At 45.2% G+C, this 23,940-nt stretch overlaps 6 protein-coding genes across 6 annotated transcripts; 3 read left to right on the forward strand and 3 right to left on the reverse strand.

Annotated features, from left to right (window-relative positions):
* Positions 1–649: 649 nt before the first annotated feature.
* PAAG_07151 (DUF250 domain membrane protein) lies at positions 650–2,330 on the forward strand (the record flags this gene model as incomplete). Its single annotated transcript, XM_015846144.1, has 5 exons — positions 650–825; positions 971–1,044; positions 1,205–1,422; positions 1,492–1,899; positions 1,995–2,330. The coding sequence occupies 5 exons, from the start codon at positions 650–652 to the stop codon at positions 2,328–2,330; spliced, it is 1,212 nt and encodes a 403-aa protein (XP_015700579.1).
* Positions 2,331–8,215: 5,885 nt separating this feature from the next.
* On the reverse strand, positions 8,216–8,657 carry PAAG_12346 (hypothetical protein; the record flags this gene model as incomplete). Its single annotated transcript, XM_015847846.1, has 2 exons — positions 8,216–8,437; positions 8,562–8,657. 2 exons carry the CDS (start codon positions 8,655–8,657, stop codon positions 8,216–8,218), a joined length of 318 nt encoding a protein of 105 aa, XP_015702537.1.
* A 290-nt stretch (positions 8,658–8,947) lies between these two features.
* On the forward strand, positions 8,948–10,399 carry PAAG_07152 (hypothetical protein; the record flags this gene model as incomplete). The annotated part of the gene is made up of 1 exon (XM_002790870.2): positions 8,948–10,399. The coding sequence occupies one exon, from the start codon at positions 8,948–8,950 to the stop codon at positions 10,397–10,399; it is 1,452 nt and encodes a 483-aa protein (XP_002790916.1).
* A 1,270-nt stretch (positions 10,400–11,669) lies between these two features.
* On the reverse strand, positions 11,670–14,229 carry PAAG_07153 (hypothetical protein; the record flags this gene model as incomplete). Its single annotated transcript, XM_002790871.2, has 3 exons — positions 11,670–13,463; positions 13,525–13,733; positions 13,830–14,229. 3 exons carry the CDS (start codon positions 14,227–14,229, stop codon positions 11,670–11,672), a joined length of 2,403 nt encoding a protein of 800 aa, XP_002790917.1.
* A 1,648-nt stretch (positions 14,230–15,877) lies between these two features.
* On the forward strand, positions 15,878–19,672 carry PAAG_07154 (copper-transporting P-type ATPase; the record flags this gene model as incomplete). Its single annotated transcript, XM_002790872.1, has 1 exon — positions 15,878–19,672. One exon carries the CDS (start codon positions 15,878–15,880, stop codon positions 19,670–19,672), a length of 3,795 nt encoding a protein of 1,264 aa, XP_002790918.1.
* A 1,811-nt stretch (positions 19,673–21,483) lies between these two features.
* PAAG_07155 (crossover junction endonuclease mus81) lies at positions 21,484–23,708 on the reverse strand (the record flags this gene model as incomplete). Its single annotated transcript, XM_015846145.1, has 4 exons — positions 21,484–22,821; positions 22,898–23,301; positions 23,368–23,537; positions 23,614–23,708. The coding sequence occupies 4 exons, from the start codon at positions 23,706–23,708 to the stop codon at positions 21,484–21,486; spliced, it is 2,007 nt and encodes a 668-aa protein (XP_015700580.1).
* Between the last annotated feature and the right edge of the window lie 232 nt (positions 23,709–23,940).

Raw genomic sequence — 23,940 nt, forward strand, 5'->3', positions numbered from 1 at the left:
AACTCCCAGGAAAGAATAGACATAGAAATAGAAATAGAAGCAATGGTGGTCCATGGGAGGGTGTATTTCTTCCCAAGTGGTATCCACAGACAGAGACTCCACTTGAAGCATGTCGCATCGTCCATTGGCAACGAGAAAACGAGAAATTGACTCCAGAAACCTTCCTTGATTTAAAAAAGAAAAATTGTACGCATATCTCCTATCCTTCAGGCTTCAGCCATCTCTCCTTGATTGTTGCATCCAGTTGCATACATGTTGGGGCATTGGGTGAGTTCACTAGTTAAATACTGTCCAGCTTCAAGTATTTAACTAAACTAGTTCCAAAGCGAACCAAATCCTAACCTAACTAAATAATAGCTAACTAAACATTATTCTGCCCTCTCCCCACCAAACCCAACTGCCACCTCCATCAAATCACCACCAACCTCATTCCGTCCTTTCTCCCGCCAAACCACCTGTCGTTCACATTTCACCTCCCTATTCTTCACTTACCCCCCATTACCCACAACATTCTTTATTCCCCCCAATCATCCAACTGGCCTCCAACGTGTTTGGCCAAAGCTCTTTCCACAGGTCGCGACCGTTCGACTTCCAACGGTTCCTTGCAGACCAGGCTCGCCGCACATCCGCCGCTGTAGCAGCCGCCACCATGAGTGCTGAAGGGGAGAAGAAGGCCAGGACGTCCGGGGAGCATTCGCCGGTCGTTTTTTCGCCGGCGTCCACCTCCATGTCTACGTCCTCGACCGGTCCTGTCTTACCGACGACGAATCCGGCTACGACGCCTGAACCGGCACCGGCTGGGTTGCATCCTGCGTTCTATATTATGTGAGAGATTATTTGTGTTCTTATTCTTACCCCCCTCCCCTTCTTTTGGGGGGGTGGGGGGCAGAAGGGATTGATGAAGAAGTGGTAACAATGTCAATTAAATGACTGACTGGCTTGAATTTTTGGATTTTTTGGATTTATGCAGTGCGTGGATTACGCTGAGTTCAAGTGTCATTCTTTTCAATAAGAAACTCCTTGATAGCAAGGAGAATATCTTTCGTACGTTTGAACACCCCTCCCCCCTTGTTTTTCCTGATATGAAATCCACGGTCAATCAATAAAACTAACCTCTTCACACAATCCAAACAGCGTTCCGTACGTGCACCTCTCTTGCAATCCCCCATGCAAAATTGATACATTCATTCTCACAATTGGCCAGCGGTCCTTCTTACAACATGGCATATGGCCTTTGCTTCCCTGATGACCCAAATCCTCGCCCGAACCACCACTTTCCTCGATGGCCGCAAGAAGGTCAAGATGACCGGCAGAGTCTACCTCCGCGCCATCCTCCCCATCGGCTTCTTTTTCAGCCTGAGTTTGATCTGCGGTAATAAGACATACATGTACCTCAGCGTGGCCTTTATCCAGATGCTCAAGGTAAATCCAAAACTTACCCCCTAGAGAAACCTTTGGGTGCGCTAATTTAATCTAATATGTGACGAAAAGGCTACAACCCCAGTGGTAACCCTCCTAGCAACCTGGGCCTTAGGCCTCGCTCCGCCCAACATGAAAACCCTCTTCAACGTCTCCTTCATCGTCATCGGAGTTGTCATCGCAACCTTCGGTGAAATCCAATTTGTCATGATCGGCTTCATTTTCCAGATTGGCGGGTTGGTTTTCGAAGCCATCCGTCTAGTCATGGTACAGCGCCTTCTTAGCTCAGCAGAGTTCAAGATGGACCCACTCGTTTCCCTGTATTATTTCGCGCCCATCTGTGCAGTCATGAACGGTATTGTCTCGCTGTTTTTGGAGGTGCCTGATCTGGCGCTTGAGAATATCTATAGGGCTGGTGTGATTACATTGATTATGAATGCGCTGGTGGCATTTTTGCTAAATGTTTCTGTTGTGTTTTTGGTATGTCTCTTTCCCTTTCGTTTAACGCCCCACTTAATTTCCCCGTCCCATCCCAAAACCAACACTTAGCAAACGAAAATCTAACAACCCATCAGATCGGCAAAACCTCTTCCCTAGTCCTAACCCTCTGCGGCGTCCTCAAAGACGTCCTCCTAGTCTCCATCTCAGCCGCCTACTGGAAAACCCCCGTAACCCCCCTCCAACTCTTCGGCTACAGCATCGCCCTGGGCGGAATGGTCTACTACAAGCTCGGCGCAGATAAGGTCAAGGAATACGCCAGCCAAGCCAACCGGTCCTGGGCTGAGTATGGCAGCGCTAAACCCGTCCAGCGGAGGCTGGTGGTTATTGCGGGCTCGGTGTTATTTGTTGTGCTTGTGTTGGTTGTTATGGGGTCGCCAGGTGGGATTGTGTTGGGGGCTATGAGAGGCTAAGGGGGCGGGAACGACGGCTGACGGGTTGCCAAATGGGTCGTGAGCAATGGTTGTAAGGTTTCCGAGAGTGATTTTCCTGCTAGACGATGAGAACGATTAACACCACCACCCTTCTGCTTTTGCTACACGGGGTTTACCTTAATAATTTCAGAAGGGTGGCTTTCGACCGATTCTATCGCCTCACCTCGTTCTATCGTTCAATGAGGTATATGTTGCACGTACGGGTGGGTTTGTTACGTGTGATGATCAAAAATTACACCCAAGACTATGGTGTTCTGCGTCCCATGGTGGGATATATGCTACCAACAGCTAAACTTGCGTTATCTTGTCTCTTTATTATTTCTAGTTATACATGCCTTGTTTTCTTTTTCTTTCTCTCTCTCTTTCTCTCTTTCTTTTTATTTTTATTTTATTATTTTTATTATATTTTTAGATTTCCACCACCAACCAACCCACCTCTGACCATTCCCCTTCCCGCTGATCTCTTATTCCATTAATTCAACCGTCTCTCACATCCTCCCATATCTGCTTCCACTTCCCATTGCCTCTGGCATATTCCCCACCAAAAGAGAAGACAAGAAGACAAAGACGTTGGGCTGACAGGACACGGGATAAGTTCTTCTCCAACTTCGATTTTTCCGAATCTTCCATCCTGCTTTTCCTTCCCGCACCTACTCCTTTGCTTGCAGTTCTGTTTATATAACTTCTTGTTTCTTCCTTCAGTGTATTCCTTGTGATGCAGATTTCTATGTGGAAGTGAAATGGGATGGTAGGCAAATATACTGGGGATGTAGGGTTGTGGGGTTGTTTTTTCTCGTTCTTCTTTTGCTCGTAAACCTCCTTCCTATCATTCCAATAAACATTTTCACACTTCCCTTCCAGTTCCCTCTTGAGGAATCAATCGGGTTTCATCCCCGTCCCCATCTTCTTCTCCTTTCCGGTTCTCCTGACCCTTATGTACTTGAGGAATCTTTCATTTCATTTGTAATATATTTTTGCTCATTTTTCAATTTTTAATTCTCGGGATATTTTTACGGTACATTTGGTTTAACATGTATATTGATCAAAATTTTTTCTGTGCCATTGTAAGTTCTTTTCGCCTTGTTTTATCCTGTTGCCTGGATCTTTTTTCAAATTATTATTATTATTATTATTATTACTAGGTATATATGGATTGTTAAAGCTGGAGGACTGAGAATTGAATTATATCGAGGGGGGGCATCGCACAGCCACACCTCCTTGGTCACTACCCAGAAAGCATGCCCATTAATGGCTAGATATTTCTATACCTACGAAGGATAGTCGGGTAATTCAATTCCATTCTCACTGACAAGATTATTCCCTATAACGCACATCTTCAGCTGGTTCCTTGCATTCAAGCAATCCACTCCGATTTGCGATTATTGTGAACCATGGCTCTGGACTCTGCTCTGATTCAAGGATTTCCTGCTCAGTTCATGGATATGGGCGATTTTAATTCACATTAATTTTAATTTTTATTTATTTATTTATTTTGAAAGGATATGGTTTGGTTCGTATTTGCGGTTGGCGTTGAGGCTGTTGCCTCAATGATGGAGGACTTCAATCACTCACATATTGATTGGAAGTGTGTGTTTGACAAGAGAAAGAATAGTTTGTATTTTGTCCTTATTTGTACCAGAACAGCCGGCCTGTCGCAGCGGAGAGCGACAAGAAGAGGTCATAACTAGTTGACATGGAAGATTTTTTGGGGGATTGAGATTGGGCATAGCTATTGTGGGGCTCTATAGTTCCAAGTGTAGGATATCTCCTAACTATCTACCTAGGTTTTTTAAGTATAGAGTCGTCTGCCAGCTGAATTGGATATGAATGGTACTCTGGAGAACACCCGGCAGAGTGCACAGCTGCAAAACTGCACGCAGTGTATACGGGAGGACGGAGTAAAACAGCCCGTTGTGCTTCCTTTATCCATGCTGAATAACATCAACGCAGCCAGGCGAGCCATGGAAAGGAATCCATGGACTGCGGGGTGGAGCCGACCGTGTTATCTCCCAGTTAACTAACTAGTTAACGTAATTGATAAGCAAGTTGGCCACATAAGCGAGTCGGCCACTTTCCTCCCCACTGTACAACAAGAATGCCTTCAAAATCTCAACTATAAAGAAAAACTAGCAAATTACATTATAAATTATTTCCTATATGCTTAGAGCATGTACAGGCAGTATGCTCAATAATCTCACATACACTACACTGTGGTGCTGCACATTTTTGTAGTCATGACTCAGCAGTCTCAACTACCCTCTGCTCTCATTCATTGATCCTTTGTACATGATTTAAGTCTTCTTCAATCCTCAAAGCACCCTCTTGAGCTACATACATATGGCCTCTTTCTCATTTCTTCTTTTGTTTGACATTTGCAGTCCTTAACTTTCTGTTTTCAGCTGCTAGAATAGCAGCATTGTGCATTGTCATTTAACACTCTTTGACCAGCTGACTTAGAGCATGATTGATTGGACTAAGTGAGCTTTGTATACAGTGCTTGATATATCTTTTAACTTTCTCAGCCTGCTGCTTCAATTGATGTATATTATGTGGTGTGGCTGTGGCCCAGAAGGCTTGAGAGCTGTAGAAGATTTCTGGGAGGGTGAGAGTATATATTATAATATTAAGCCATAAAGAATCTGCTCAGGATTGTATGAAATTAGCTCAGAAATCTTAAAGCTGCTTTTGATGTTGCTCTCAGTCAGGGCCTGCATCTGAGCTGTAGGATAGAGATTTAAAAACTTCTTCTTGTCAATATGATTGATCTCAAATCACATCTGATTTTCTATCTGCTATCTGTATGTAGTTTTCAAGTGTGAGAAGTAGCTAACATTCAATGGCTGAAGAAGATAAAAGGAATATAGTGACATATAGAGGACAATGATCTGATTCTCAGTATAAAATTGATCAAATTCAGCTAAGACATGACTTCAATATCAGTTTAGAATCAACAGTCAATATTTGTCTTTCATACATAGTAGAGTCTTCTTGTTGAATATCTCTTTCAGTTAGTATAAGCTCAGCTGATCAGTGATTCAGTCATTCTCACTGACTTCAATCATTCAGTCACATGATAGTCCTTCTGTCTTGTTTCAGCAGAATTGATATATTTTTTCTTTGAGAATAATCATCATATGCAAGGCTCAGTCAGTTACATTGACTTCAGCAATAACAGTCACTCATTTCTGACCTTCAGACTGTACAAGTTTAAGATTCTCAGCTCTTTCAGATTCAGTCATCACTCTGACAGTTTCAATTACACTTATCTGAAATCTAGTCTCATCAAAGTTGTAGATATTATTTTTCAGAATTCTATACTTCACAATAGTATTTTGTACAAGTCTAAATCACTTATGAATAATCTTAAGATCTTCACATAAGGTTTACTGATGATCATACTTGCATGAGAACTTGAATTTTAGCTCATTATGATGCTTGACAAAGTTTTGTACTCAGCATTCACTTACTGTGAGTGGGGAATTGAATTCTCAACTGGCAAGAAGAAAGTTGATCATTTCTCATACAGCTGCAATTTAGAAAAGTTGACCTCATTCATTCATGGTCAAAATTCATTGAACAAGAGATTCTTTCTCTATAAGACTAAGTTTTCAGTTCTTTGAAGAAGTGTTAATGTGTACTGTATGACTATGTACTCAATCATTTAGAATGAAATATGGAATATCATACAGCTTTGCTGCAGCTCATATACTTGAAATTTGATCATTTTTAAATATTTGAATGACTAAAAGAAGTCTTCCTTTCTGAGTAGAAACTTTATTTCTTTATGTGATTGATATTTTTGATGATAAAGATGTTACTTTGAGATGAGATGAAAAGTGGTTGACTTGTTTATGTGACTAACTCACTTCCCAATTATGTTAATGTAATCAATCACTTAGTGAGACAGATCATCTACTGAGATAGATCTCCATCATTCAACATCTTTGTAGTATAATATTACCACAATTAAATAGTAAAACTAGCTAATTACATTAAAAATTATTCCTCATATACTAGGAGCATGTATGAATAGTATGTTCTATAATGTCACATTCACTACACTGTGATACTGCTCACTTTTATGATTACTCATCAGACTACTCTATCACTTTTTTTTTTACTTTATTGTATCTTTGTACATAATTTACTCTTTTTTGAACAGTTAATCCTTCTTTCTGACTTATGTATGTATGATATCTCTCACATTTTCTCTTTTGTTTAGCATTTGCAGTCTTTAATGCCTTGTTTTCTACTGTCAGAATAGTAGCACTATGCATAGTCATCTGACATCCATTGACTAGCTGTTCCAGAGCTTGATTGATTGAACTGAATGAGCTCTGTATATAACACTTGAGATACTTCTTGATCTTCTTACTCTGAAGCTCCAGTTGTCATACATTATGAGATGTGACAGTAGCTCAGGAGGCCTAGAACTATATAAAGTTCCTGGGGGTGTTAGTATATATATCTGAATATTAAAGTGGGAAAGAACCTGCTCTAGATTATATAGAGCTAGTTCTATAGCTTTAAATCCACTCTGAACATTCTTTTCACTCAGAGCTGCTGTACAAACAGAAGAATATATGATCAAGAACTCATTCTTATCAATGTGATTGATATCAAATCTCATTCTCTTCTCAATCTTTTTCCTATATACTTGCTTCAAAGGGGAGAAACAAGCAACATCTAAAGACTGCAAGAGATAAGAAGAATGAACTAACATGTAAAGGAGAATGATCAAGTTCTGAGTGCAAAACTGATTAAATTCAAGCTCATTATGACTGCTATATCCGTCTAGAATCAAGAGTCAATATTGACCAATCATATGAGCTTAAGTATGTTTATTGAACATCTCTTTAAGTCAGATCAATCCCAGCTTATCAGTTGTCTATTCATTTTCACTGGTTTCAATCCTCTAGTTATATGGTAGCCCATTCTCAAACCGAGAAACTTGATGCAACTTCCTCTTGAGGATAATCATTGAAGACAGTGACTAGTTGGTTGAATTGACACTCTCAACAATAGTGACTCATTCTGTATTTCCAGGCTATATAAGCTTCAGATGGAAAGTCTTCTCTGACCCAGTAATCACCTTGGCTGTTCCAATAACTCTCATCTGAAACCCAGTCTTATTAAAGTTATATATATCCTCTTGTATGATGTCATATTTCTGAATAGTGTTCTGTACGAGCTTGAACCATTCTTGAATAATCTTAGGATCTTCACATAGGGCTCATTGATGGTCATACAATCAAGAGAATCAGGTTTTTAACTCAGAGTGGCAGTCAATAAATCATTTAACTCAGCATTTACCAACAGTTTCTGAGTTTGTAGAGTTGTCTCAATTGGCAAGAAGGAGGTTGGCTGTTTCTCATACAGTGCTCACTCAGGGGGGCTGGCCACATTCATCCATGGAGATTATCCACTGAACAAGAGATAATTCCTCAATAGAGGTCAATTTTTGATTTCTTAACTGAGAGTTCTCTCACATTGTATGGCTATGAAGTTGATAGCAAAGAGTGAAATGAGAGATATTGTACAATCTGGCAGCAACTCTAGAACTAGAAATTTGACCTTTTTTAATTGCTTCAATGGCTAGAATAAGTCTTTCTTCCTTGTATGAAGGATTGTCATCTTTGGTTGCTGACATTTTGATCAATTGAGTAGTTGAACGCGTCGCGTAGTGAGACCTGTCTCGGTAGGTGATCTGTCTCGCTAGGTGATTGATTACGTTAACTGGACTGTCTTAGTAATAAGTTAATAATGTGGGTGGCTGGGCTGACTGGCTGCAAGCGGGGCAAATTGCAGGCGCAGGCGCATGCCCGGAAACAGTGAGACGAGACTGACTGCTTGCAAGCAGCCGGCTAGACTCCAGACGGGGTTAGTTTATGTGGGGGAACAAATGCTGTAACTCCCGTAGAAGAAGCATGGTCCAGAGGGCCGGCTGGTGTTTGCCATTTGGTGGAACGTGGTGGGGTTGTGGTGGGACATTGTCGGTACTTGGCCAATTGCGGATATACGGTGGTAAAGGCTGGTAACTTGGCGGTACCTGGGAAGCCGAGCGCTCCCGCAAATCTGCTACATCTCTAATAGTCACGTTGCTTTTCCTCCTCCCTCTTTTCTGGCTTGCTTCTCTCTTCCTCTGCTTCCTCTCCATCAGCAGCAGTCTCTGGACTGCTTCAATGCCCTTCTCTCTCTGCCTTTTCCTACTTCAGCCTTCGGATCCCTACTCTTCCTTTCTTCTATACCAGCATACAACCCGACTGACAGCTCTTTGAGCTTTATCCGCCCTCCGTCATCCTCCATCCTCCCTTCCCTCCACAAAATTATCCGCATATACCGACGTCGCCAAAACACGATCTTGTCTCTCAGCTACTCTACCTCTAATACCACTGTCTAGACTTTCTTTTTCGATCTATAGGTTGCTCTAGCTCATTTCTCATCTCCATGTAACTGATCTGGAAAAAAAAAGGAAAAAAAAAAGAAAAAAGAAAAAAAGAAAAAGAAAAAAAAAAACCCCGTAAAAACCATATACATGCATGCATCTTAACCTACCAGGTACCTGCGACGCATCCCACGATTAACCCGCCTACGCGATGGGCTCCTCGCTCTACAGCGACATCCATAAACCCAAAACCGGTCTTGCCATTGTCCTGCCCCCCAACCAAACTCAACCCCAATACTCATACCCATCGCCATCACCATCGCCATATCCATACCCGCAATTCTTCCACACCGATCCCGCCTGTTCCACCTTCATCTCCGCCGCCATGAACATCAACGGCTCCATCACCACCCGCCACTCGCTTCCGTTCAAATCCTCCTCCTCTACTGCTGCTGCCTCCAACTCTTCTTCTACAGTTCCAGATTCTACCTCCAAACTCTCCCGCAACCCAGCTTTCCCATCGTCTTCCTCCTCCTTTCCCCCCTCCCCCTCCTCCTGCACACCACTCATGATGAACCCTTCGCGCAAACGGTCGCTTGACGACTACACCTCCGTATTCGACGACCAGATCCACGATAGCGGCATTGGCTCTTCTACCACCACCTCCAGCGCATCCACGGCCGTCGACGAATACCAGTCCGGATCCTGGTACGAAAACAACTCATCGCAACAACCTCCTAACCACAGATCCTTAAATAGCAGCAGGCCATGCCTACCCAGCCGCAAATCGCAACGCCTAGACATCTCCGCCACAGCAACAGCGACAATGCAAACAGAACTGCACTCCTCTCCCCAATCTTCCCCTTCAACCACCACCGCCAACATCAACAACCCCATCCAAAATGGCTACACCCCGCGCCTCCTAAATCGCCAAACTTCCTCCTCCTCCCTCCATCCCGCCCACACCAATCACCCAAATCACCACGAAGAACCAACCCTGGACCTAGACCCCATCACCCACCTCCTAGGAATAAGCTGGCAGCGCGTCACACGCACAGACTCCGACGTCGCCGCTGCCCTAAGAGGTTGGGAGCGCTATATCGAAAATCACTACCGTGGCTATGGAATCGGTGAGCACGTGGAGATCCTGTTGACGCATAAGGGTCTTGGGGCGTTTTTGGTCGTGGGGACGTCTACGGTTTCTGCATCGAGGCTGTCATCATCGAAGGGCGCTGTGGTAAACACCTTCCATCACAATCATAATGACGTAAGCTGTGTAAACGGTGTAAGCGACGTGACGACAACGCGCTTCTACCTCTTCACGGAAGATTTATCTGAAGCGCGCCTCGTCGGCGGGGATTGGGAGGAGTGCTTGCATAATTTGCGCATGGTGCCTGTGCGGTATGTGGAGGGGTCGGAGGTGTTGAGGGCTGCGGAGAGGTCGGGTGAGAGGGATAGGGATGGGGATGTAGAAGTTGAGGCGGAGAGGGAGAAGGAGAGGGGTGATAAGGGGATGCTTGTTAGGTGTCTGAAGGGTCGTCATGATGTTGGCCGTGGTCGGGAGGAGGTGGGGTGGAATGGGAATGGGAATCGGTGTGGAAGTGAAGGTGGGGATGCGCGGGGGATGGATATGGATATGGGGATGGGGATGGATATTGATTAAGGGGTGGTAACGGTGTTGGTAGGGGGTGTTGGGATAGAGGTAAAAAATAATAAAAAAACAAAAAAGGGATTCGGTTTGTACGACGTTTATCGACTTTGACAATCGACAATCAACACTCGACAACCACGGTTGAATATATGCGCCCCCATGTATTTTTCGCATCGTCGAGATTCATTCAACTAACAAACAAATCAACCAGGTCGGATAGTATGTTTTTATATGTTTTTCCCCGCTACTTTAAGTCCCAGTTCATCTTTTCTTTCGTATGTGCTATAAGTTCTTTTAGTTTATGGTTTATGCAATATTTTTTTTTCTTTGATTTTACTGCTGCCCTGTTCATGCTTTGCTTTCTTTCTCTTTCATTTTCTCCCTTTGCCTACTTCACCTCTTCTTTTCCCTTGTATGTGTTTGATGTACTATTTCGCCATGGTTTCTATTCTGCTTCTTGCTGTATTATTTGTTTCTTCTTTCCTTTCTCTCTTTTTCTTTCTCTTTTCTATTTAACCTTTGTCTATTTATTACTGTCACTGTTAACGCCTATCCCCCAAGGAAAAAGTATAAGATATGAATCAGAAATGATAAGTCTATCTAACTTAAGTCTTTTCTCATTTTTTTGCTTTCTTTCTTCTTTACTCTTCACTTTTTCATTGTATGAATGTTGGTTTTACTACTTTTTTTAATGATATTGGGGACAGAAACTATGAAGAGAATGAGAGGGAAAAACCAGTCAAAAATTCAAAGATAAAAAAAATAATTGAGAAAGTTTCTATTGAATGAAATATTCAGACTCTCGATCATAATAAAGATTACAACATAATAATTTCCAATGATACATCTATTAATAAAAATAAAAATTCATCAGAAGCGTCAAGTTACCTTTTTTTTTTTAAATAAACCGAGCACAAGGTGCCAAATATGCGTTCTGCCCCTTCAAAGAGGAACTTAATATTTTTGTTTTATTCGAGAGGTTAGAACAATTTGAAACTGGTTTATCTGTAGTAGGTGAATATGAAGATGCTTCAACTTCTTCAAGTACATCCTTTGTAGCCGCACCCGCAAGTTACGAAATTCATGTTGTTGACGTCTTCAGCATACCAGCAGCCCTTAAGCCGCGTCGAATGGCTCGAATCGTGCCTGCAAATTTCCAATTATCTAGAAGCTTGTTATATTGTACTGGCCATACGCAACTCTGCATAGCAGACAACCAGCTAGCTACCTAAAATCCGCCTCGCATGTCCCCCCACCATTTCCAACCAGGTGGATCTAAAATCTAATAATAATCATACCCGTCATCATAATAATCATCATCACTAACTCCGCCATAGTAATTCCCAGCAAACGCCTCGTCGACATGATCGTCCTCTTCCTCTTCTTCGTCGTCCATGTCTTCATCTTCCAAATCTTCTTCCACGTCTTCTCCATTGGTCTGATCCAGTTCCGTGCCAGGGATGTAGCCAGGGATGTAGCCTAGGATTTCTTCGTTGGGGTTTGTGGGTGGCGGTGTTGGGTGTGCAGGTTCTTGTGCTTGGGATTGTTGTGGTTTTGTACGTGCAGAGACAGATGTTGACGATGCAGAAGTGGGTTTCACTGTCGTAGCTTGATGGGGGGTTCCAGTAAAAATACCACCCATCTTCCCGCCCTTAACAACCCTCTCTCTCACCGGTCCCCTAACACCAGATACAGACACCCCGCCCGCAAAACTCCGCTCTGAAAACACACTGCCAGAACGACTTCTCCCCCTCTCCCTATCCCCATCCTTCCCAATCCCAATCCCAATCCCAATTCCAATCCTACTACTCCCATCGCTATCCCTCCTTTTAACCTTCCCCGTCTCATCATCCTCATACATCTCCTCCAACAACCGATAATTAATCTTCTTACTAAATCCTCTCTTCTCCAACATCCTCCTCGTCGCCTCCGCTGGAGTCGAAGCCCTTGTCCCACCCCCCTCTCCTTCCCCACCCTCCCCATTCCCCTCACCCAAATACCCTACATCTCCCATCCTCCCTTTTCTTCTCTTCCGCGGTCGATTAGCTACGCGCCGTCCATTAACTAGCTCCTCCTCCTCGGCCAGCGCACGTTTGAGAGCCTTAGCTTGCTGCGTGCGCAGATAGTCCTTATTCTCATGGACCCAGATGCGTTCTTTTATTTCGACTTCAGCTGGGGAGAGGAGGCAGTACTTTACTTCGGGGTCGGAGTCGAATTCGCTTTCGTGAATGTCGGGGCTGGAGGATACGGTTTTGGGCGGGTTGGCTGCGGTAGCGTTGTTTGTGGTGGTGTTGGTTGTGGGGGCGAGGAGGTTGGAGCCTAGGAGTTCTTGCATTTCGGATTCCAGGGCGGATTCGGAGGCTAGTTCGGATTCAGTTGGGGGTGGGGGGCGGAAGTTTTTGGCGCCTTTTGGTCGACCGCGTTTGGCTTTCGATTCTGAGATGTCGTTCGCATTATCCTTGTTGGCTGATAGGGTGGGATCGATGGGTATGTCCGGTATGGAGAAGCCGTCTGCATCTACCTGTCTTGGTTTCGGGGGCGAAGGCGTTGGTTCAGGGGTATTTTCGTCGTTCCCATCCTCGTCACTTTCCATTTCTGCAACGGTTGCCGCTGCTTTTCTCTTTGTTGCTTCTTTCAATTTACCCTGAGTGAAGGAAGGTGGGTCATGGGCAGTCTCCAGCTGGACGGAGCGGAATTGGTCAACGGTGAGTTCACCGCTTTCCGTTGCTTTAAACTCATTCAGTCGTTGATGGATTGTCAACTCTGTTACTTTAACAACGTACACGACCTCCCGAACGGTTCGACGGAAGTTGTTCATGCGGGCTGCTAGGATCAAAGCCGCACCACAGATACCTGCCGGACGTCGTCCTGTAATCATCCAGTCACGGTTCATTCGCTGCACGATTCGCACCGCCTCGCTTGCAACCTGCATCATTGAGGTACCGAATTCGAGCTGTTTCGCAAACCGGTATATCAAGCTTTCTGGGTCGATGGGGTTCATGATGAAGACGTTTCCGCCAAGACGTAGTTCGTCAAGCAATGCTTTGTATGCACGTCCGAGTTTAAACACATTAATCTGCAAGACGAAGATTAGATTTTATTAATCTGAGAAAATATACATGGTGCCATGCACATACCATCAGCACATCAGCAAAGTCAATCAACATTACTGTGTTCCCATCCTGCCGTCGACAGGCGATGTACAAACAGACGGCAGCAACCGTCTTCGTACGACGACCTTGGATGAAATTTAATCCCACTGCAAGCTTGAAAACCTGACCAGCCGCCTTGGTGGCACTTTCTGGGACATTCAAGGCTCGAGAGAGCTGGGCAATATAGCGATTTCCTAAAATATGTACAGTTCGCTTACAGTCAGCAACTAGGCGTAGATTATGACTCAGGGGTAATCGTTCAGGAACAAAAAGAAAAGCTTATAACTAACCATTTTGCTCCGTGATCTCTCTACTCTCCATCCCACCACCTCGCTGAAATCCCGGTCCTCCGCTGCGTCCATGGCTCTGATCCGCTCCGACAAAGGTGCCCTGAACAATCGCAGCACCGGATGCAGATTCACCGAAGGTGATTTCGGAGACGATGTTTGATTCGCTGACGACAGTACCACAGCCAGAACAGACCTTCATGCCATCATCCTCGACGATGTTGGGGGCGGGACAGCCTGGGTTCGGACAGGTGGGGGGCTTGGGATACGTGGTGGCCGTTTTCTGTGGGCGGGGGATTGGGGTGGGATTGGGATTCCGGAGACTGGCGAGGCGCTGGACGGGAGTCCGAATTCCAACACCTGGAGCCCGAGGGAAGCGGGTAGGAGGCCGTATGCTTGCCATGGAGGGAACCCGGCGGACTTTTATCGTGTATGTAGATCTGGACAAGGGATTGGTTATTGATGTTTTCCTTAGGAAGCTGGCTAGTAGGGCGGGGTGAGAATTTATGTAGGAGAGGTGCTCACGGGTTCCGGGGACGACGGATAAAACAGTCTGTCTATGCCTGAATCATCTAATAAATTTTTTAGTATGGATATAGATATGGGATATACAGAGTTATCATACCTAGGAAGCTAGGAGCATGGATGATGGTGGTTGTTGGATATTTGAAGGGAATGCGCAAGGATGGCGACGGAGCTGGGAGAGGATCAGCCGAAGTTTGGCTGACACGGCGTGGTGCAGCGGCTAACACTCAATAGGGCACAGTAAGCGACAGCGGGAGTGACTAAGCATTTTTACGTCAGCTTGACAACGGGAACTCCCCAAGTTCGATCCGCGGTAGGAGCAGAGAGCAAGAGCGGGAATCCGGGGTTGAAAAGGCAGTGAGACGAACCACCGAACATTGACAACATACACCCATTGTTTCATTATCTTCTCGCATTTAGGTTCAGACGAGATTCATGTTTTGTACCATGCTTCAACGACTAAAAGCTATGGCCCTCGTTGAAAGGTCTCTGAATCACCCCCCTCGACCACTGTTATTACCCTCCATGGGAGGACGACTGACCAGCATTCTGTGATTGAACTGGTACGATGGATTGAGTGGAAAACAGCCGGGATATCACGTTAATGGGTATCGGTTTGCGGTTACCGTAAGCTGTTTTGTTATCCTCAGATGATTCGATCCTAGCTAGACTTTTCAGATCTACCGAACGGCATCCATTTTTGGACTGCGACTGAGGGTTCGCCAGCTGGACGAATCGCCACAAGAGCTAAATGCCCAAGAACCGCTAAGGTACCGAATAGCTGGCCAATATAACAAAGGGGTACTTAGATTCTACGCAACCCGGATTTTCTCCATCCAAACCCTCGACGTCATCATGAATTATTCCATCTCCAGATCGTTTCTTGTTTATTTATCCCCCACACCTGCTCCCTGTCTGACATGCTGGACAAACAACCCCTCCCATTGCTTTTCGTATTTAATTCCTTCAATGAACTGGTTTGGGGATTCTCTCCCTTTCGTCCGTATTCGTTGCGTTTCTCTTGCTCGCGCATGGCTGCGCGATTTGTGCGTAATTGATAAAACAGATATCATTTCTTCGCACAATTCACTCACCACCGCCACTCAAGCACCAATCTCTCACAAGACTAATATAGTGGGGGTTATTTAAGTATATATTCGGGTGTGCTTCTGTTTTCCAGTTTCAAGAGTTATCACTCAAAAATATTTTCCCTCCTCCCCTTTCGAGTCCTCAACAAGTTACACCTGAAGTATGATCATTGTTTCATTTCTTCGACAGGAGAATTGCACTTTTCTATCTATCCTTACCTAGGCCCTTTTACAATTTTAAACTCTTCCCAGCAATCCGTTCCCCCGCACATTTCTCCAGAATCAGACGGTGAAGGGGCATTTTCTTGGGATACTATTATTCCGACGAAAATATAATTTATTTTCAGGCCTTGCTACAAAAAGAACGGAAGAAAAAGTTCTAGCATACTATAGCTTTCCATCTCGTGTCACTTTAATCATCTTTAAAGCCTGGAACACATGGCAGAGAAGGCACAGGTTCAAGCCCCCCAAAGGGCCGCCCATCGCTCAACTCCTCCTGATACCCCTGGGTCACCCAAAACAATAACAACCGTCCTCCTCGTTAATAACATCCACTGTACCTCCTGCGTGGCATACGCGAGAGAAGTTCTATTCGGGATACCGCATGTCTTCAGCGTTGACGTTTCAATTCTCACCCAAGAAGTCCACGTCCGCCACAGCCAACATGTATCGTCCACTGATCTTGTACGGGGCCTCACTGACGCCGCCTTCGAGATCTGTCATGCAGACTCTCGAGATGAGTCTGGCAACAAAATAAGTGACATAGACGTTTCCTGGCCTGCGAGTCGATGGATAGACCGTCGGATTTGGAGCCCTGGCTCGCATGCTGACAAGGCTGCCGGGAGCAGGAAGAGGGCCCATATAGAAAATTGCGATGCTTGTCGGCTGGAAGAGCAGAGTAAATATACAGGAGGTGATACGAAGAGGTTGTCGAGTCTCTCGCAGCCTGAGGTGGTGGAAGGAAAATTAGGTTTGGGTATTAGCAACGCCAAGAAGCAAGGGGATGTGGAAACGCAAGAATTCTCGAACAAACAATACAGTGATATCGATGTTGAGAAAGGTCTCGTTCCTTCTACGGAGGAATATGATGCATACATCAGCATATCTGGAATGTCCTGTGCATCATGTGTTGGCACGTTGACGACCGCCATTAAACAGCTTGATTTCGTGAAATCCGTCAACATAGCTCTTCTGACACACAGCGCGACTCTCACAATGTTGGGTCCTAGGGAGAATATCGGCAAGGTTCTGGGTTTGATTGATGACCTTGGATTCGAAGGAACTCTTGAAAACATTTCTGAGAAGTTGCCTAGGACTTCCCAGGGCGTATTTGTTGCCACTGCCAGCATCGTCGGGATGACATGTGGCTCTTGCGTGGGCACGATAACTCGCGGAATTCAAGAGCTCCCTTTTGTTAAAAATGTTGCTGTCGATCTTCTGGGTGCTAGCGGGAAGATTGAATTCGAGGGACTTGAAAGACTTGGTGACGTTATACAGGCGGTCAAGGATCTCGGATATGATATCGCAGTTACTGAGTGTCTGCCCCTTAATGGTGATGAAACTCAAAAGAACAACAATACCCCACTGAAACGAACGGTTGCGATTAAAGTCGATGGAATGTTTTGCCATCACTGCCCTGAAAAAATTTTGAATGCCTTAGAATCTATGGAAGATGAATCACTCTCAGTGGATGAAAATCTTGACCTTAAAAAGCCAGTTGTGACGGTCACATACAAACCCGACCCCCCCTCGATGACCGTTCGAAGTATCATTGCAGCCATAGAATCTGCGAATCCCGCTTTCAAGGCCACTGTTTACCACCCACCAACTATCGAGGACCGCTCACGTGCGATGCAGCTTCTCGAAAGACGGCGACTCCTCTCACGCTTGCTATTCACATTCATCGCCGCTATTCCCACATTCTTTATAGGCATCGTCTGGATGTCCCTGGTGCCGCCAACCAACGAAATTAGAAAGTTCTTCTACCAACCTATATGGGCTGGGACGGTATCGCGTTTGGAATGGGCGTTGTTCATCATTACCACGCCCGTTATGTTTTACGGTGCCGATGTTTTCCATGTCCGTGCTTTTAAGGAGGTTAGAGCCTTGTGGAGACCTAGTAGCAGAGTGCCTATTCTGCGAAGGTTTTACCGGTTTGGAAGTATGAACTTGCTCATTTCTGCAGGCACGTCTGTGGCTTACTTTGCATCTCTCGCTGTGTTGGCTGTCGGAGCCAGGTCGCAGGGACACCAAAGCCACATGTCGACATACTTTGATACCGTCGTTTTTCTCACAATGTTCATTCTTGCTGGCAGGGCCTTGGAAGCGTACAGCAAAGCTAAGACTGGCGATGCTGTTTCTATGTTGGGTAAACTTCGTCCTTCTGAGGCCCTTTTGGTCGTTGATTCCCCTGCTCCAGGTCCAGGGGATTCTCCCTGCAACAACATCCAACGCGTCAGCGTAGACCTTTTGGAAGTCGGGGACATTGTCAATATACCTCATGGCGCATCCCCTCCAGCAGACGGGATTGTAACCAGTCCAGGTTCGTATAAGTTTGACCAGAGCTCATTAACAGGAGAGTCGAAACCTGTTGCAAAGGATGCGGGAGATAAAGTGTATTCGGGATCTGTGAATGTTGGGCAACCGGTATATATTCGGGTATCCGACATTGGCAGCACGTCGATGCTCGATCAAATCGTTACTGTTGTTCGAGAGGGGCTGACGAAACGCGCACCCGTGGAAGGAATAGCGGATATTATGACTAGCTATTTTGTCCCAGTAATCACACTTCTCGCTATCATGACTTTCGTGATCTGGCTCGGCTTGGGACTCACGGGTCGTCTTCCGGATGATTACCTTGATTCAGCCCAGGGTGGATGGCCTTTTTGGGCTTTGAAATTCGCAATCGCAGTTTTTGTGGTTGCTTGTCCATGCGGCTTGGCTTTGGCGGCCCCCACTGCTCTTTTTGTTGGAGGTGGTCTTGCTGCCAAGCGAGGAATTCTTGTTAGGGGTGGTGGTGAGGCCTTTCAGGAGGCTAGTCGTCTTGGAGCTATTGTGTTTGACAAGACGGGAACGTTAACCGAAGGAGGAACGCTACGAGTGTCTGATCATGAAGTGTTTGTCAGTGACCAGGAGCAGCAGCAGGTCGCCTGGAAATTGGCGCAGGTTTTGGAGGAGAGCAGTACACATCCGATTGCCAGAGCGATATCCAGTTTCTGTGCAGAGAAATCTTCTATATCTCTCATTTCGTCGACAATTACCGAGATCCCCGGTCAAGGCATGAAGGGAAAGTTCTCAATGGAGGTAAAAAGTTCAAGCTCTGTTGAACAGTTTGTAGGAATTGAATACGAAGCAGCGATTGGAAGCCAGCGACTACTCGAAACTCTCCTCAGCGAAGAGGAGGCTGATCTCTATTTCCTGTCCAACACGCTCACAAAATATCAGTCTGAGGGAAAGTCCACCGCCATCCTTTCCATCCGCAAAATATCAGATACCTCCTCCACATTTACCCCTGCCATCGTCTTCGCGACATCCGACCCAATACGAGCAGAAGCAGCAAATGTGATTTCTAGCCTCCAGTCGAAGAACATCGAAGTTTTCATGTGCAGTGGAGATAACTCAATGACAGCAAATGCCGTGGCCTCTGCAATTGGCATACCGGCATCGAACGTCATGGCTAACGTCCTCCCACAGCAAAAGGCAGAATATATCCGTCAAATACAGGATGCAAAACTTTACAATGCCGACGCCACCAACAATAGCAAAAGGACTAAACAGAAACGCATAGTCGCCTTCGTTGGTGACGGCACAAACGACTCCCCCGCTCTCGCTGCCGCAAATGTCAGCATAGCCATGGCCTCTGGCTCCGATGTCGCCATCAATTCCGCAGGCTTCATCCTCCTCAACTCAGAGCTGAACACCATTCTCGAACTGTGCACCCTCAGCCGCCGTGTCTTCAATCGTGTCAAATGGAACTTTGGTTGGGCAGCGGTGTATAATATGCTTCTGGTGCCTATTGCTGCAGGAATCCTTTATCCCATTGTCACGGGAACAATGATGGGAGATGATGGGAAGATGGTGAACAAGCATTGGCGGCTTGATCCTGTCTGGGCTAGCTTGGCCATGGCGTTGAGTAGTGTGTCGGTGGTATGTAGCAGCCTGGCGCTGAAGATTGAGTGGAGGAGGATTAGAGTGTGGATTGAGGAGAGGGTGCATCATTGGCGAAGGGGGTGAGATTATGAGGTATAAGGGCGTGATGTTGAAGACCTCAAGGAAGTTTCCCCTGAATTTCGGGGTCGGCAGAGAGGTTATCTTGCGATAATTTGTAATTAATTATCTGCAATTTCGAAAGTATCTTCTTCTACAGCTTTTTTTTTTCTCTTGGTCTTCGTCTTGAAGGTAGAGATTCCTATTTACTTAATACTCCCTACACCCTATTTACTTTTCGTTCGTTGGGAAGTTCAAAAATTTGTTAAAAGTGAGAAAATGTGGGATAAATTAATGAATCACGATTATTTCCCGTATTGATTCATTCCTTTTAACCCCTCACTCATTACTTAATTACAACTTTCCCTTCTGCTCGTACTTGTGTCCTTATCAATAGCCCCACAAAAAAATGAGGATTTCCATTATTCACATCCATTGAGAATCCGATCCGCCTCCGACAAAACCCTTTAAAGATCTAAATTCACAGCAAAATCATTTCATTAGCATGTAGTTTGATTCACCTCTATCTAGAAATCCTGTCCATAATCAGCAAAGGAATAGCCATAGAAAGAAACCAATTTATAAATACTTATAGAAAGATATGATAAACAACACTTGAGACCCAGTGACACAAATTCAATCTCGATGGGCCAACGGATTGACAAGCTTCAGTTCGAGAACTCGGTTAATGAAATTGTTGTAGATGGAGGAAACAATCGCAGTCCATAATTGTTGTGTGTTATTGATAAAGATGTCATTCATAGTGTTGTTAAAAGCAGAGAAGAAAACAAGGCGGTAGTTGCTTCAGTCAATGTTGACATGTGTGAAATCCTCAGCAATGCGCATTTTTAGCTTAGTAAAACTAAGAGACTCTCGAAGTAGTGTAGACGGATCATTAAGACATCGTCGCGTCGTATGTCGGTGATAAGGCAGAGTAATGATGTCCTTAGGGGATTTGGGACCGTCTACACAATAATAACGAATCCTGTAATACTTTCGTCATCTGTAGGTTTTGGATGGACAGATGATTCGACGAGCTATATCTTAGGAGAGAGACTCGTAGAGAGCACAGACCATCCATAACAACGACATGTTTGGGTTAGGGTTGGTTGCGTGAGTTGTATCGTAGGTGTGGATGGCATTTGTCCCTAGCTGCGTTGGTCCACCTTCAATAGAAAGTTGGGTATTGCTTGAAAGGGTCACTTTCTGAGCTTGGCTTTGTGGCATCCATCTGAGTTGTAGCAGGGGAAATATCCCTAGTTGAATCTGATGCGTCAGCTCCTGATTGTTTGGCCGTTCGGGCTCCAGATAAAGCCGACGATTGAGTTCTGCGATCCATTTCCATGAAATTGTAACCATATTTAACCCAATGATTGTATCCGCTGCTTTCATGTGAATAAAAAAAAGTTGTAGAGTTTCTCCACCACTGCTCTTCCAATCTGTTCCGCCAGATCAGGACCGCGCAAAAGAGCTTCATAAAAGTTAAAGTTAAAAATAAATCACTAAACCACATTTCCAGGGGCAAACAATCTTCTTGTTGCTATCTCATATCCACGGAGAACTGGGTCTGAAAATCGGGGAGGCTCACACCCTGATGACACCGTACATGTCGGCAAAATTGATGGAGAAAAAAAAAAAGCATGAACACGGGCAAGAGGTTATACAGATCACAAACTAGCAAACTCAGATAGGATTATATAAGTAAAGTGTAAATCAAGACGAGGATAATAAGATAATCTTATAAAACGTGAAGACGAGAGAGAGAAAAGATAAAGCAAACTGTAAAAACAAAACAAACCCTCCCATATAGAATACCCCTTGTGCCTCTTCTATCGATTTTATCCATACTTGTCAATCCCTTTAGATATGCTATTCTCATTAACTCCCCAAATCTCCGCGATCTTCTTGCTTACCAATTTCCCAATTTTCTTCCTCCCCACCAGCCCTCCTAATTTCTCAAACACCATACTCTCCATCGCAGCAGTGCCACCACTTCTCCCACAGCCAGTCCCACCTCCACTGCGCCCGTGATAAGCCTCTTCAAACGCCTCGACAAACTGTCTTGGCGTTTGCCAGTGCCGCTGGATCTCCAGTGCTTTATCAGCTGTGACGCCTCGCGTGCACATGAGCATTTTCAAGAAGACGTCACGGAGGGTGAGCATTTCTGATTTAGAGGCTAGGGAAGAGAAGGTGGGAAATGTAACTGTAAATGTTGATCTTCCGGTTGTACTTTGCGTTGGGTTATGCGTGTGATTTTGCTGGGAACGGAGATAAGCAAGGAGGTCTAGGTAGGCTTGTGGGGAGGTGAGATGTTTGGTTGGAATGATTAAGAGTGGTGATTGGTTCGAAATAGAAGCAGTGGTAGTCGGAGGAGAGGTGGTGTATATCCCTCGTAGTAATTTGGTCATTCGAGCTAGGTATCTGATGGTATCGTCTAGATTACGCGTTTGCTTCACGAAGTATCCATTCACGACCTGCGTGGATGCAATGGCTGACGCGACGTGGTCATGATACTTAGACCCCGTAACGCCTGCATCGGCAAAGTCTTCAATTAAGTAAACGGCATTCCGCACCCCTGAGCGCCGTAGACGAAATTTCTGCTCATGGAAACGTCCGTCTTTGATGCTGCTGATGAGATCATCGAGGCGTTTTCGCTCCACGATCCAGTCCAACATGACTTCATCGCCCTCCTCTCCATGTCGTGTGAGGAAGGTTGGATCTTTGCATTTTGCGACCCAGAGAACATCGCCAACTTCAAGGGAGCGGACAATGGGGTTTATGCCTTTCTTACTTAATTCGTTGGAGATATAATCTCTGTCTCTTGTGGAGCGAATTTCGCGGACATCGAGGACAAGTTCAACGGTAAAACTGTCTGATGCGAGGGCAATTGGCGTGATTGAAGATGCGGATAAAGATATGCCTTTGCTCTGGGGTGGCGAATCTCTATTCGATGATGTTGGCCATCCAATGTTTGTAGAAATATCTTGCACGCGTGGAATTTCTGGGTTAGACCTATCTAGGAAATCGAAATCATCCAGATCTATGGTGGTCGGCCTGGGACTAGGGTGAGAAAGAGGAGAACGCGGTTCCGACGCACTGGGCAGGGGGGTTGTCCGATCTACAAGCTGCTGTGATCCAATCGGGTTCCCTGGCAAAATTTCGCCAATCTGCGATGTCTAGAGTACAATGATTAGAACGACGAACACAGATATACCCAAATATGGCAAATGTAGCGAAACAAGAACTACACACTTGGCTATGCCCGCTTTGAAGTCCATCGGAACCCTCCTTTGGCAAAGTTTTTTTAATCTTCTTCGCAATCTCCCATCCGTCCTCAGTGAGAAGATACCTTCTCGAAGACACCCGACCATACTCATAAACAAGATCTTTCTGTACCAAAGTTTTCATTGAATTCCAAGCAGTATAAAACTTGGACGGATCAGGAGGTACTGAATATGAAACATCGCAATATGGCTGAGCAAGCTCAATGAGTTGCTGTTTTGTCAACCCCAGAGATGAACTTTCATTTACGGATGCAAGCCCCAGGAGCAAGCCATAGGGACCGGATCGCAGGATTGGAACATAAGGTTTTACTTTCTTTGGCTTTTTGGCCGTTTGACCCTCAGCATTTCCATCATCTACCGTTCTTTTCCGAGCTGGAATACGGAATATTAGTTAAGGTTTGATGGATAAATATATCTTGCAAGGGCGACAATTTCAACCTTGTTTGGGTAACTCAGGCAAGGGAAGCCCATTTTGTGCACAATATGCATTCAACTTCACAGTTAGGCGATCGCATAGCTTTGGTCCAAAGCCATTGAGCTGCTGTGCCTCTGAAGGGTGGTTGAAAGTCAAAGGGCACGCCTTTATTGAATCATAGGCCTTTTTATATCTGGAGCGGTGTGAAATTAGCACGTCGCTTTTATCCAGACGGCAAAAATCATGGGGATCTGGGAAGCATGTATTACACATTAAAGCCTTTTGAATTTCGCTTCCGCGCCTGATCCAGCCATTCTTTTACCCATTCGAGTAGTAATGGATTCGCGCAGGAATCGTCTGACATGCTGATGATGGCTAATGTTTTTCAACCCAGCACATTCCACCCAAATTATAGCTGCATCGTCTCCTTGGTTTATGGGATTTTGGGATTTTGTTCTCCCACAACATCGTTAGTGCCCGCTCCTTGGGCTTGTGTTGACGCCAAACTTCAAAGAGAAGTCGTTCAACATAACGGAGTCACGAGACAAACGCGAGGTCAGGTGATTTCAAATAGGCTGCCTCTTGGTCCCGCCACT

The sequence above is a fragment of the Paracoccidioides lutzii genome (assembly GCF_000150705.2).
Source record: "Paracoccidioides lutzii Pb01 unplaced genomic scaffold supercont2.22, whole genome shotgun sequence".
NCBI lineage: Eukaryota > Fungi > Ascomycota > Eurotiomycetes > Onygenales > Ajellomycetaceae > Paracoccidioides > Paracoccidioides lutzii.